Source organism: Canis aureus, chromosome 3, assembly GCF_053574225.1.
Source record: "Canis aureus isolate CA01 chromosome 3, VMU_Caureus_v.1.0, whole genome shotgun sequence".
In the NCBI taxonomy this organism is placed as follows: domain Eukaryota; kingdom Metazoa; phylum Chordata; class Mammalia; order Carnivora; family Canidae; genus Canis; species Canis aureus.
Genome location: NC_135613.1, coordinates 40898392 through 40913793, shown reverse-complemented (window position 1 = coordinate 40913793; position 15402 = coordinate 40898392). Strand labels below are relative to the sequence as shown.

The following is a 15402-nucleotide window of genomic DNA, read 5'->3' as shown; positions in this document are numbered from 1 at the left end:
ATCTGAATATTTCTGTAACAATTAAAGAACTGAATCAGTATTTTTCCCACATAGAAAACACAGGCCCAAAATGGCTTCACAGGCTAGTGTGACCAAAAATTTAAGGAATGAATAATTACTATTTTACACAAATGCTCAGAGAACTGAAAAAGAAGAAATACACATACACATACATTTTAGTGCACATACATTTTAGTATTTTAGTGCACATACATTTTAGTAGTCTTATATATTCAAAAGCAGATAGAATATTACATAAACGGGAAATTCCAGGTCAATCTCATTCCTAACCACAGATGCAAAAGTCCTAAAAGAAATAATGCCATCAATTTGCAAAAAAAGATCATGGCAAAACTAAATTTAATCCAAGAATTCAAGATTGGTTTGATATTAAGAAATCTATTAATGTAATTTATCACATTAAGGGATTCAAGGAAAAAAATTAAATACACACCCACAATTATTTCAGTGAATGCAGATAATACATCTGATAAAACTGAAGGCCAATGCCATTCATGATAAAAATTCTTAGCAAAATAAGAATGAAAGGGGATACTTCCTTAACCTGAAGGATTATCTATAAAAACTTAAGCACACATCATATTCAATGGTGAAATGTTAAAAGCAATTTCTTAAATATTAAGAAGAAAATCACCAAAAATGTTAGCTATTGTTACTTCTTTATTAAATACAATGGAGGTTTTAGTAGATATAATAAGACAAAGATTGGGGAAAGGAGAGAAAAGAAAACTGCGTTTAGAGTGGTTATTATTACCTACACAGAAAATCTAGAAATAAAAATCTACATTAGTATTAGAATTTGAGATTCATATTCTCATTAAAATTACTTTATATACATTTATGGAGGACAAAAAGACAATAGAAGGTTCTACATATAGTATTTAAAATATTTAGTAAGTTTACCTTTAAAGGTGGGTTTATGAGTGATTTTTGTTTCAGCTTTTTAGTTTTCCCAGCGTTCTGCACTAGATTATTTTATTTTTTTTAAAAGATTTTATTTATTTATTCATGAGAGATACAGAGACAGAGAGAGAGGTAGAGACACAGGCAGAGAGAGAAGCAGGCTCCTCGCAGGGAGCCCGATGCGCGACTCAATCCTGGATCCTGGGATCACGACCTGGGGCAAAGGCAGGCGCCCAACCGTTGAGCCACCCAGGCCTCCCTGGATACTTTATTTTATAAGGGAATATGGGAATAATGTTACAAGATGTCAAATAAATTCATAAAAATCAATTTTATGTCTATATACTAGCAAAAAAACAGAAATGCAATTTAAGATACTTAAAAGCAATACAAAATATAAGGATATCTAGGAACAAAACCAAACCAAAAATTTACAATACCTTTCTGAAGAAAATTATAAAAATTGAAAGACAAAAAAGAATTTAATATACAGAATGATATACCATGTTAATGATTAAAGAGGCTACATAACATAAAGATACAACTTCTTTACAAATTAAACCTACAGATGCGACACAGTTCTCATCAAAATCCTCAAAGAGATTTTTTTTTTTTGTGGAATTTGACAAGCTAGTTCTAAAATTCATATAGAAAATGAAAAGGACACAAACAGTTAAAGACACCTCTAAAGAAGAAATATATCAAGGAAATTGCTCTACTAGAAAACAAGCTTTATTACTAGGCTTTAATAATTGAGCTATTGCAGCATTTGTGCTGGGACAGATGGGAAAACAAAGAGAAAGCTCACAAGCAGATTCCCTCTGATAACTGGAGCGAGGACAGAGGTTGCACTACATAAGTCAGTAGGAAAAGGAGGGCCTATTTTAAAAACAGTAAGATAGTTATCTTTATGGAGAAAAAAAATAAAAATTCATCCTTACCTGATACCATATCCTAAAATGAATTTTAGATTGAAAATCTAAAATTTTTATCTCTAGAATAGAGGTGGGAAAACAGGAATGGATGACTAATTCTGATTGATGGTATGGATGTTCTCTCAGTAGAGATTATCTTTGAGCTGCTCTTTGGAGGATAAAAGGAAGAGCAACGTAGGAAATGGATTTCCAAGCTGAGAGAACAGCAAGATCAAAGTCCCATAAACTCCCAAGACTAAGAGGCATTTTCTGGGCATGGACAATCAGCCCAACTGAACAAGAAAGACAAAGATGATGAGGGACGACTGGTGCTTTATCACATTTTTGCACTTCTATTTCACTATGTTTCTGGCCTTCATCCTGGCCAGAATCAGCTATATTCACAGGAAGGAAACATTATTAGTGCAGTCCTTCTAGCCTAGTAATAGTCAAAACACCATTCTTATTAATTGCAGCTCAGATAGGCAAAAAGACACCAAAAACATTTTTTAAAGGCGTGAGAGGTTCAAATTACCTTTTCTTTTTTTTCTTCAGTATTTTGATCCTGGTTATTAGCGATTTTGTTGGCCTTGTTATGCACACTAGGAATGACCTATGACCACACACACAAACACACACATAAAAGAAGGAGTAAAACATTTAAATGTTGCAATCATTACATTTCTTAATGTATTTTTTAAACAGTTAAAATCTTACTTAATTAAGTGACTTCATCTAAAAAGTAAAGACATGAGAAGTAGAGTTCAAGGGGAACAATACAATTTGAAAAGTACTACAAGCTAGATAACCCAAAATATTGTGTGAAAGTGAAGTAAAGATAATGCTGACTAAAATGAAAGTCAGGATACTGATTGTTATCCAAACATCTCATTTTGCAAAATATTTTTAGGAGTGAGCTACATGAATCCCTAGAACATGGATGCATCATTTATTGGCTAGATTTACCTTATTCATTATGGTACCCCAATTCAAGTATGTTATCTGCACATTGTGCACTCAATAAATATTTCACTATCACTGTTAGCATGAAGATAAATTACAAATATACCTATATCCCTGGATAAAAGCTCAATGAGAGCTGGGATTTAGTGATTTATCACTATATACATAGCACTCAAAAAGAACTTATTACATAGTTGCACTCAATAAATGTTTATACATGAAAGGAAATAGTTTCATTTCATAGAAATACTTTTAATTCTCAATGGTGCCAACAGCATAGATTGTTTTATAAAAAGAAATGAGTCAAAAAGTAATCTAAAAATATAAAATTTTTAGTGATTTTTAAAAAAGGCTTCTCAAATAGTTAACACAAATAATCTTGGCATAGAATCTGATGACAGACATGAAGGTTGTAAGAAAAAACAAATCTTCTTTCCCAGAAATGTAAAGAAACTGCCTGCCTAGGGATAATTTAAAAAACAAAACAAAATAAAAAACACCTCTCTCTAAATACAATTTAAGATTATATTTTCTTCACCTCACCTTTAGTATGGATTCTATAAAGAAATAAACTAATATTGGAATAAACAAGAAAGTTGCAGAAATGTTTCATTTCAATAAAAAACAGCAGGGGCACCTGGCTGGCTCAGTCGGTAGGCATGAGACTCCCTACATTGGGCATTGAGACTACTTAAAGACGGACAGACAGAAAGAAAGTAGTAATGACACATCAACATATATTTAATGTTTTATATGTGAACAGACAATGTGTTAGTGCTTAAGTATTTATTCTTCTATTTAATACACACAACAATCCAAGTCAGAATTCAAAAACTGGTAGGTCTATAGAGATGTATATCTTGTCCTGAAGAATCTTAAAGGACTTTGCCTCCTTGACAAGCTTAAATTCTTGTCCACACTGTATCTATTTTTCCTCTGGGAAAAACTAACTGAAGCTGAACAACAGAAGCTCTGGGATGGGACAAAACTGCTTTTTGAATAGCCAGAAATATACCTCTGTAAGTGTATCATTAGCAAAATTTGGAAAATCAAAGGCTCACTAGGAAGACTGCATCTTTAGTAAAAATAGAAGGCAGCGTATTTCTTGTGGAAGAAAAAGCCATATTTTTATATGATCAATATGCAAATATACACATCAGAACAGTTTAGATGCCATTATGAAACAATGGCATTAGGGCAACAAATGGAATATAGGGGAAAAGAAAGCAACATATGATAATAAATTTAATGAACTGAAGTAATGACCCCCAATTTCAAACAGGTTTGTTTCAGAATGTGGAAAAATAATATAGATGCTACTGTGAAATGTAGTTATGTTAAGTGGAAAAAATTTACCCTGGCATAAAAACTTTCTATAGAGAAGTGTAGTATAAATTATTGCTTCTGCTCTTAAATAAGAATTTGCCAAATAAATCTAAGTGGAAACCAGGAAATAATCTGGAACTTTACCTTCTGAACTCAGTTTCCAGAAATAAAAGTGATAGTCTCGACTGCCTTCTCAATATTGTAAGAGTTAAAAGGATTCCAAAAAGGAATTAAAAAGTGGATTCCCCAAAATGTCATATATGACAATGAGAAGACTCTATTCAGTTCACCACTCTCAATCAGTCTTTGGGGTATCAACACAGTACTAAGACTGGAAGGGATCATACCGCACCGCAGTACAGCACAGCAGAGCTGCCCTAGTGGGGTGAGACTGCAGACAGGTCAAAATAGAAATGACACCCCTGCCCTCAGTGCAGCCAAACATCTGTTTGCCCAATTTGCCCTACAAATAGTATTTTCTGTATGCCTTGACATACAAAAGGTTGAAAAGCACTGCATTACTTATTGAAAAGCATTAAAAAAAATATGCAGGGACGTCTGGGTGGCTCAGCAGTTAACCATCTGCCTTTAGCTCAGGGCATGATCCCGGGGTCCTGGGATTGAGTCTCACATTGGGCTTCCTACATGGAGCGCCTATTTCTCCCTCTGCCTGTGTCTCTGCCTCTCTCGTTAATAAATAAACACAAATCTTTAAAAATAAATAAATAAAATATGCAGGTTTTCTACTGCTCAGAAGTGCCTATGTTTTGAACAGGTGTCCTCCACTATAAAAAAGAAACATAAACATTTCTTCCAGTCACAGGGCTTAAGGGTGATATTTCTGCTGCATATTGTAAAGTAAAATATGTATCCAGCCGGTGACATCTATGAATCAGAGTTCTAATTCCATACCAAAAGAGCAATTTATTATAGATTTATGGTTAAATATTGCTAGTTTTGAATTTGGAATGTCCAACAGAACATGAACCATGTTTGTATTTTTACGCTCTTAATAAATAGAATATGGTGATACCTCTAGAATGTTTTCATGCCCGACTCCCTTTATGTTGTTCAAAGTATTTTATAAACAAAGTAACTGGCTCAGAAGAGTTAAGTAATTTGTCTCTAAGTTAGCAAAGCTGGTAAACAGTGAATCAAGGAATGGAAAACAGGTCTGACTCCACAGCCTGTGATTTATACCAATGCAGACCAGAATGACTCAACGTTGACCAAAAGACCAAAATCAAAGAAAAATTGTGAAAGTGAAGTTATTATAACTAAATCTGTATATAAGTAGTGCTGTTTCTGGGTAATAGTAGGATCAAAATGAAAATATGTAGAAAAATACATGGAGGCAAAAGCTTGGTCCATAGATATACAGAAATATTTTTTGAAATATATAGAGAAAAACATTTTTGAAAATAGCAACTAAAGCTTACTCTTGGAGTGGATGACAAGCTCTGAACAACGAACACCACAGGATTTCCTGCATTCTTAATGGCCTCAACTGCTTCTCTGTGTGAGGCATTCTGCAAATCTACTCCAGACACCTAAAACACAGAAGTAATTGTATTTCAATTAGAAAGGCTATAGAATTCACATGTATTATCTAGTTATGAGAACAGCCAGAGTCCAATGAATTAGACCAAAGTAAAAAAATAGTAAGACTCACCCACAGAAAGCTTTGTTGTTTTAAGAGAACATATTTAAGGAAAATAGTACTCTACCTTCAAGAAAAGTAAGACAAATATCTTAATAACAAGAGCCCTGGTTAAATATAATTATCCAAAATAGGTAGCTCAGTCAGTGACACAACATTAAGAAGCTTCTGAGCTGAGATGCCTCCTCTGCCATTAACACAGCACATAATCCTGAGTGGGGACAAGGGAGGATGGTCTGGACTTTTAAATTGAGGAGTATGATATTTTAAGCAAATTGTCCATTATTTCAATTGAACAGTTGAATATTTTATCAAATTATGTTTTAAAAAAGAACCATGAAAATATCTATAGGTTTTTTTTACTAAAAGTGTACTCTGTTCAATAAATTGAGTTAAGTATAAACAGCTTCTCATACAAATTTCAGAGAACCTAACTTGCAAACATGTTCATAATCTCCAAGAGCATTCTGTATTTAACATATTTAACAGAACCAATTTTTCAAATTGAAAATGTAACAAAGCCTTGAAAAATCTTGGGGTAGCTCATGGTCACTGTGGCACAAGTTAGGGAGACTGGCTTTAGACAGGAGCACAAATATTTCATGTGTTATCCCAGATACAGTCAGAAAAAAGAAAAAAAAAAAGATACGGCATGCAGTGAGAGCAAGGGGAAGTTCCTTTTTGACTGCTTCTATTTTCTCCGTGAAATAAGAAACATGTACCATAAAGTGAGATTAAGATTGAGGAAGGCAGTTTAGGAGGTGTGAAGGAGTTACCTCTGGAACCAGGAGAATGAAACACCCATGGAAATATTACAGGATTGCAGGAGAGAACTAAAGATTCACTTGATAAGGAGCCCATGAGTTTAAAATGAGACCAGACAGCATAGCTGGTTATGTTCTACAGCCATGCTGGGGACCTGAAATAGGCAAAGAGCTGCATTTAACTAGGATGTGTTTTCCCCAGACAAGTTCAGTAAAAGCAAAGGGGATCCAAGTTGCTGGAAGGGATGAGGATGATCAGTCACTGAAGCAGGGCAGAGTAAGGAGAAAAACGAGCTTATTCAAAAAAAATTTTTTTTAAAGATTTTATTTATTTATTCGAGAAACAGAGAGAGAGAGAGAGAGGCAGAGACACAGGCAGAGAGAGAAGCAGGCAGAGAGAGAAGCAGGCTCCATGCAGAGAGCCCGACGTGGGACTCGATCCCGGGTCTCCAGGATCACGCCCTGGGCTGAAAGCAGGCGCTAAACCGCTGAGCCACTGAGGCTGCCCAGTGAGCTTATTCAAAGCTGAGGGACACAGAGGTAAGGGCACTAAGGTAGGAGACAGGAGCCTGGTGTGTGAGAGGGGTTTAAATGCAGGGGAGTATAAAACACAGTGGAAGAGGGAGAGTGCAGAGAGGTGGTCAGGGAGGCAGCTGAAGCCACACAACTGAGAGGCCATGGCAAGAACTTTGGCCTTTGATTCTAACAGACATCCACAGGAAGGTTTTGATGCTCTGTAAAACCTCTTTTCCCATATGAACTCAGGAAAGATATGAATAGTAGTAAACGAATATAGAAAAAAATTTAAGTGAAGCTTAAAAGCCATCACAACAGTTTGATAAAGCACTTTTAAAAAAATATTTTATTTACTCATAAAAGATACAGATACAGAAGTAGAGACATAGGCAGAGGGAGAAGCATTCAACAATAAGAGAAATAGGGGATCCCTGGGTGGCTCAGTGGTTTAGCGTCTGCCTTCAGCTCAGAGCGTGGTCCTGGAGTCCTGGGATCGAGTCCTGCATCGGGCTCCCCACAGGGAGCCTGCTTCTCCCTCTGCCTGTGTCTCTGCCTCTCTCTCTATGTGTCTCTCATGAATAAATAAATAAAATCTTTAAAAAACAAACCATAAGAGAAATAGAAACTATAGAAGAATATCTTCCAGTAATAACCAGCTTTTGTTTCCCCAACACAGATTTCCACAGGGTTAAATGGGAATCACTGAAGTTGGGAAGTTAGGGAAAAAGTGGAATTCTGTTATATTAACAACAGAAGTATAATCTTAGGTTTTTCTCAGCTTTAAATTGATAACCCTAGAAGTGTATCCATTCACACAGGTAGGATCTATTTCTTAAAATGAAATTAAATTCTAACTTTCCAGTTCAAAGAATTCTTCTTTATAGAGACCTAGATCCTTTATGCAATTGTTTCAAGGCGGTGAGAAATGAGTATTAAGCTTTATTTAAAAACAAAACAAACGATGACTGCTTTTCACTGGAAAAAAAAGTAAACAATGACACAGTGTGCTTGACAAAATAAATCTTAAAGTGTTAATATTTCAAATCTGCTGTGAATTTAAATAAATTGTTAAATCTGAGATGGAACAGTGGGTTCTTATTAGTATATGAAAGTGATGATGGATTAAGTGAGAGAATACTTTGTATTCAATTAACAGCAGAGAAAGATGAGGGGGAAAAATCACAAAATTTAAAAAGATAAAACAATGAACAAGCCAATTAGAAGATAGGCAAAAGCCATGCACAAACATTTCACTAAAGAGGACAGGTACAAACAGCATGAAAAGTTCTTAATCATTAGCCATTAGGGAAACTCAAAACAACAATAAGAAATCACTACCTATGAGAATGTCCAAAATGAAAAAGAGTGACAACACCAAATCTTGGTGAGGATGTGGAGAAAATGGATCACTCACATATTGCTGGTGGGAATGTAAAATAGTACAGCCATTGTGGAAAATATTTGCTTTCATAACTAAAAATAGACTTAACCATACAACCAGCAACTGGGTTCTTGGGCATTTACCTCAGACAAATGAAGGCTTATTTTCACTTAGGAACTTGTATGCAAATGTTTATAGAAGTTTTATTCATAATACCAAGAACTGGAAACTACCCAGGTGTCTTTACTTATATTTATATTTTTAAGATTTATTTACTTAAAAGAGAAATGATGAGCATGTGTAGTGTGGGGAAAGAAGAGGGAAAAAGAGAATCTCAAGGAGATTCCTTGCTGAGCACAGAGCCTGATGCAGGCTCATCACACAATCCTGAGATCATGACCTGAGCTGAAACCAAGAGTTGTCACCCAGGTGTCCCAACCCAGGTATCTTAAAATGGGTGAATGGTTAAACTGTGGTACCCACATCATGGAATACTATTCAGGCATAATAAAAGGTAATGAACTATTATTGATGGACACAACAAATTAAATCAACTTCAGTAAAATTATGCTGAGTGAAAAAAGCCAATCTCAAAAAAGATGCAGAATACATCATTCCATTTTTGTGACAATTGTGAAATAACATAATTATAGACATAGAGACATAGATTATGGTTGCCAGAGAGAGGGAAGTGATGGGGGATGTGGCGGAAGAAGAAGGATGGCTGTAGAAGGTAGTACACGGGAGTCTTAGGGCGATACAGCTGAGTTTCTTGATTGTGGTGGTGATTTTGCAAGGCTACACACGTGACAAAACTTAGTAGAGCTATAAAAACATACACGGTCATACATCAGTGCATGTATAACTGGTGAGATTGAAATAAGGTCTATGAGTTGTGTCAATATCAGTATTTTGGTTTTGCTATTGTACTATGGCACATTAACACTGGGGGAGGCTGAGGGAAGAGTAATGGGACTTCTTTGTACATTTCTTTATAATTTCCTATGACTATTTCAAAAAAAAGTTAAGGAGTTGGAGCACTGGGTGGCTCAGTGATTGAGTGTCTGCCTTTGGCTCAGGGCATGATCCTGGGGTCCTAGGATCGAGCCCCACATCAAGCTACTACCCACAGGGAGACTGATTTTCCCTCTGCCTACGTCTCTGCCTCTCTGTGTGTCTTTCATGAATAAATAAATAAAATATTTAAAAAAAAAAAAAGAAACTTAAGGGGTCTTTAAATTCTGTGTCCTTTAAATTCTGCTCTGTAAAGTCTACCACAATGGATTTACCCCTTCTCCAATAGAGTCTAGGAGGATGACCATGGCTATCCCACTGACACATATTTATAAAATGTAGAGCTTGTTACAGGGGATATAGCCAATAATATTGTAATGATATTGTATGGTGACAGATGCTAACTACACTTGTGCCGAGCATTGTGTTATAGGATTGTCAAATCACTATGTCGTATACCTATCACCTACAACAACAAGTTGATTTAACACTGTATGTCAACTATACTTCAGTTTAAAGAAGAATATTAGAACTTTTTTAAATGATGAAAAAAATAAGAGTTTGTTAAAGGCTATTGGAGAAACATTCTGTTAAATTGTAAAATTGTCTTTTTAGGTCAGCTGAGCCTTCGTATCTCATAAAATTATACAAACAACATACAAACTAGGGCATCAAAAGAAAATACACCAGTTGTATACACACATAATCCAACAAATGAATCAAGGACCTCAGGTTAAATGATTACAGTCTTAAAGTATGTTTCAAACAAAAACAGAATTTTAACATCATTTACCTCAAGTATTTTATCTCCAGTTTTAAGAGCATTTGTTTTTCCTGCTGGACTGTCTTCCAAAACTTGTTTGATAAATATACCTTTAAGTTCCTCTCCATTCTTCAGGCGTTTTATAACAGTTTGTCCACCAACAATACTAATACCAAGAGATACGTTGGGTTCTCTAAAAATCTCAACACTGTAAAAAGAAAATAAATTCACTTATTAACAAGTTAATATAATTTGTTGGGTTGTCACTGTGTTTGACTTGTACCATAATCTTGTGACTCATATTTTTCTTGTGGCTCATATTTTATATTAATATATTTTTACAAATGTTATCAAAATTATACCTAGTTCTGAAATTATATGACATTATCAATAATTCATGGCACATGTGAAAGCTTGAATTTGGAAAAAGATTTCTAAAACAATAAATACCTCTTAATATTCAGAGATTTTGCTAGGTCTTAATGTTCCCTTTTCCTATCACAATATATTTTCTATAATTAGTTCTTTTAATCTATATCCATAACATTAGCAAAGAATGGGTGAAGGAAAAAACAAATGGTGAAAAAAAATCAAGAAAGTAGTATTTTGGTAAAAAGCACAGACTTTCACAATAAAATAAATTTGCCACTAAAAGGTTCTTTGCCCGAGTTGCTTTTTTCCAATCAGCAGTTTAACCTGTGGTTCTTTAAGTAGGGGGACAGATTTTACTCTTAAACCTGCAAGGTTCTCTTTTCCTCCAACTCTCCACAACACTTTTTAAAATAAACTATGGAATAAAACTTGCCCTTCAAATGGTTATGAATTTTGCTCAAACAGCACAGATGTGGCCAACAATTAACTGAAATAAGAAAGTAGTTCAGAAAACAGCTCCCAAGAGTTTTTTTAAGACCAAACTCAAAAGTGCAAGAAGAAAACAGACAATGTGGGTGGGTACTATGGAATTAATAAAGCATACAATAAAGAAAGAGCAGCTAAAGGAAGACTATTATATTCTGTTAGTCCAAGGCACAAACTTGGACTAACACAAGAGGAGGAGGATAGAGATAAATGAATACATGACAGAAGCCTCAACTACTGTTGTGTGTATTAAAAAAAAAGAAAAAAAAAGAAAAAGAAAAAAAAAGGAAGAAATTTCACTGCATTCAAGGTAGTGATGCAATTATAAAGAACACTTAATCCATCGGTTACATGGACATCTGTAAATTGCTTTTTCTGAAAAAGTACGATAAAAACTTTCCATTTAATGTTGATTATAGTCATTTTGCCTGACTAAAAATCCCTAGATAAGACAAAATGAAACTGAAATTTAGGCCAGCCTACATGTGTATTATGGCAATTTCTCAATCAGTGCATGTCCAAATGACACTATAAAATTAAAGAGCAACTACTTGATTTGTGTTCGCCTACTGAGAAAGCCAATAATGTCATCAACATACATTCTTGGTGGACCCCAGTGGCTGAAGTTTGGAGTTTCTTCTCCTTCACCCTCTTCTCTTTCAGGTAACTCACTACGGAGAGAGAAAAGAAAAAATACGCACACAACTTGTAAAACACAGTGTTGTATTCAAGGTTCATAGAAACTCTTGAAATTAACCTATATATAGCTAAATAGTTCTTAATTTTTAAGCTTTAAAATATTTATGTCATCAGTTAACTACCCTTACTAGCAAAAACATATTGCTTTAATGTTCAACTTAATAAATATCCACCTACCACAAGAAAATCATAGAATTTATATAAACATTTTCATTGGTGACATTCGAGGTGCTATTTTCTTTTTTTTTTTTTTTGAGGTGCTATTTTCTAAAAATCTGTGTTTGATTTGTACAAATTCGCATTTGATTCTCTATCAATATGGAAAATATTAGGAGATATATTCCTTAAAACTTGGTCCAGATTGACCAGTGAAGAGAATACTTCAGCATAAACCAACATCAATAGCTGAAATGGCTAAATGGTTAGTAAGCACAAATGCTCTTTCTAGATCTGCTACCCTGGCCCTAAATAATTCCCTTGTCATTTGTATACCATGAATGTTTTGTGTCATCATCCATCATTTTGCAGTCTGCAGAGAGATTTACTTACGATAGACCAAATTCGATCCTCCCACCTACCACTACCATACTTTCACCCACTGACTTACGTTAGTATGGAAAAAATAACATAAAATGCTGAATTATAGACTAGTTCCAAAAGTAATGCTATCGAAAAGAGCAGGTGCTTTACATACATTATCTGGAGGAGTCATCAGGAGTCCTAAGCTCCAGTCTAACCTATACTATCAAATAGATGTGTGACTCTGGACCACCAAATGAGACCATAGGTCTGATAGTATAAATTGTATTACTCTCTACAAAAATGTGGGCACTACCTCTTCTGTTTCATGTTCACAGAAAACCTGTGAAGCAAGCACACTGCAGGCCATACTATTATAATTTCCACATGAGGAACTGAGCTCACAGAAGGCTCATACACAACCTCTTCACAGTATCCAAATCTTTGTTGCAGCACTCAAAGTTTCAATGCTCCATTTTTCTCTGAACTCTCAAATGGAGATTTTTTTCTCTCAGACTCTCAAAAAAGTAACAAAACTCCACCTATTTGCAGCTTCTACAGACAGACTTTCTAGGGTATAAAGGTTTAAGGGTAAATAAAATCTCACCCACTACCAGATGGCTTTTTTTTGCCTCAGCCAGTGTATTTTTCATGATTAAGAACATCACAATATTCAAGGAAAAAGAGCTTGGCAGATACTTGCCAATTATTTATCTAATGTCCTCTTCCTTCTTCCTTACCAACATAACCTCTCTTTTATTCCAGGTGGCACTATGCTCAGCTTTAAAGAAATATATTTTCTGGACTTCTTTTCAGCTAATGGTAACTAGGTGCTAAAGTTCTAAAATGAAAGTAAAAGCCCCTAGAGATTTCCAGAAAAACCCATTAAATGGAGAATCATCTGGCAGGAGCCTTTCATTCTAGGACCTTCCCTTTCTTTTTTCTTTTTTTTTCTTTTTTTTAAAGATTTTATTTATTTATTCATGACACACACACAGAGAGGCAGAGACACAGGCAGAGGAAGAAGCAGGCCCCATGCAGGGAGCCCGATATGGAACTTGATCCCGGGTCTCCAGGATCACGCCCTGGGCCGAAGGCAGTGCTAAACCGCTGAGCCACCAAGGATCCCCCGGACCTTCCCTTTCCTCTTGCCTAGAAGGCAGAGCCAACATTGGTGATGAAGCATCCATTTTAAAATCATGAAGAAACAACTAAAGCAATACATTAAGAATAGCAGAGCAGAAAGGAAGAAGGTGTTTAAGGCCCCGACAGATCACCTTCCTCAGGAGTGTTTTTTTTTTTTTTTAAGATTTTATTTATTTAATCATGAGAGACACAGAGAGAGGCCAGAGACATAGGCAGAGGGACAAGAAGCAGGCTCCCCACGGGGAGCCTGATGTGGGACTCGATCCCAGGACCCCAGGATCATGACCTGAGCCAAAGGCAGATGCTCAACCACTGAGCCACAACCAGGTGCCCTCTTCAGGAGTTTTTACATTAAAAAAATTAAGGCCCTGTTTGGTTAAGCCACACTAAGTGGGGTGTTTGTTTATAAGCAGCTGAATGCAATCCCTAAATGATAGGCATGATCCTACTAAATTAAGTCTTCATTTTATCACAGTACATTATTCTTTGCACATGTGCATAGAAGTTTGTTGGATAATTGTAATAGCAGAAACTTTGGTACTTTGATTACTCTATATAATAGTAGAAATTAAATGATATATGACTGGCATTTAACTGAGGCCGAATATTCATTTCCTTTAAAATTTTTTCATTTGAATTTGTATCAAAATTTTCCCCATGTATTATAATTACTTTTTATTTATTAGCATCTTGATAGCCTATCCTATTGATCTAATTTATCTGCTATCCCAAATATGATACACTGAGATTATATCCTGTTTTTTGGAATATGGACATTACTGCAAGGAATATCTTTATGCTCTGCTATATTATATTTTTTTATTTTAATTTTTTATATTTATTTATTTTAGAGAGAGAGAGAGAGAGAACACACACATGCAAGCAAGGGGAGAGCCAGAGGGAGAGGGAGAGAGAATCCTCAAGCAAACTCCATGCTGAGTATGGAGTACAATGTGGGGCTCCATCCCAGGACTCTGAGATTATGACTTGAGCCAAAATCAAGAGCTGGCCGCATAACTGACTGAGTCTCCCAGCCACTCTGCCCTCCTGTATTTTAGAATTCCCCTTTAAATAAATATTAATTGAAGATTACAATTAAAAACCCAAAAACCAGGGGATCTTTGGGTGGCTCAGCGGTTTAGCGCCTGCCTTCCGCCCAGGGTGTGATCGAGTCCCGGGATCGGGATCGAGTCCCACATCGGGCTCCCTGCATGGAGCCTGCTTCTCCCTCTGCCTGTGTCTCTGCCTCTCTCTCTCTGTACCTCTCGTGAATAAATAAATAAAGCCTTTGAAAAAACAAAAAACAAACACCGAAACCTTTGTTCTCTCCATTTTCTACTTTCCTGTATCCCAAAATTGTAACATTGTGTTAATAAATAAATTTGGTTTCCATCCCTGGTCCTGACACTGAGCTTCTAAAAGCCTTAAATTTCTCAAGTGATAGAGGGGATAGGATCATCTTTTGTTATTTATAATAAACCCTTTTCAACCATACCTGAATTTATTATGCTAATAAGGTAACTTTTGGTGAGAACCTAGATACCTTCAGGATGGGGTTTGATGGCCAGGAAAAACAACCATATGGTTAGTTAGAACTTTCAGTCCCTCCCTCCTCTGGGAAGAGGAGAGGGGTTAGAGATGGGAGTTCAATCACCAATAGCCAATGAGGTAATCAATCATGCTTAATGTAATAGAACTTCCATAAAAACCCCTCAATAGGGTTCAGAGAACTTTCAGGCTGGCAAATACATCAAGGTACTGATACCTTGATGCTAGTACAGCTAGCAACATGGGACTCATGACTGGTATCTGAAGGCAGGTCAGTCTTGGACTAAGCCCTTAGCCTGTGTGATCCACACTAACTCTGAGTAGCTAGTGGCAGAACTGAATTGAGCTGTAAGACATCAGTTAGTGTCCAGAGCATCAGTTGGTAGGAGGAGGGAAAAACTCCCACA

General features: G+C 35.8%; 1 protein-coding gene across 8 annotated transcripts in view; it reads right to left on the bottom strand.

Moving 5' to 3' along the window:
* Window positions 1-15402, bottom strand: part of PATJ (PATJ crumbs cell polarity complex component) — a 354601-nt gene that overhangs the window by 201814 nt on the left and 137385 nt on the right. For all 8 annotated transcript variants that reach the window (XM_077892030.1, XM_077892027.1, XM_077892033.1 and 5 more), the window contains exons 23-26: window positions 11683-11754; window positions 10256-10433; window positions 5567-5677; window positions 2374-2451 (exon numbers count right to left, since the gene is read on the bottom strand). In XM_077892030.1, the coding sequence (XP_077748156.1) occupies window positions 2374-2451; window positions 5567-5677; window positions 10256-10433; window positions 11683-11754 (439 nt within the window). The remainder of the gene's footprint in view (window positions 1-2373; window positions 2452-5566; window positions 5678-10255; window positions 10434-11682; window positions 11755-15402) is intronic.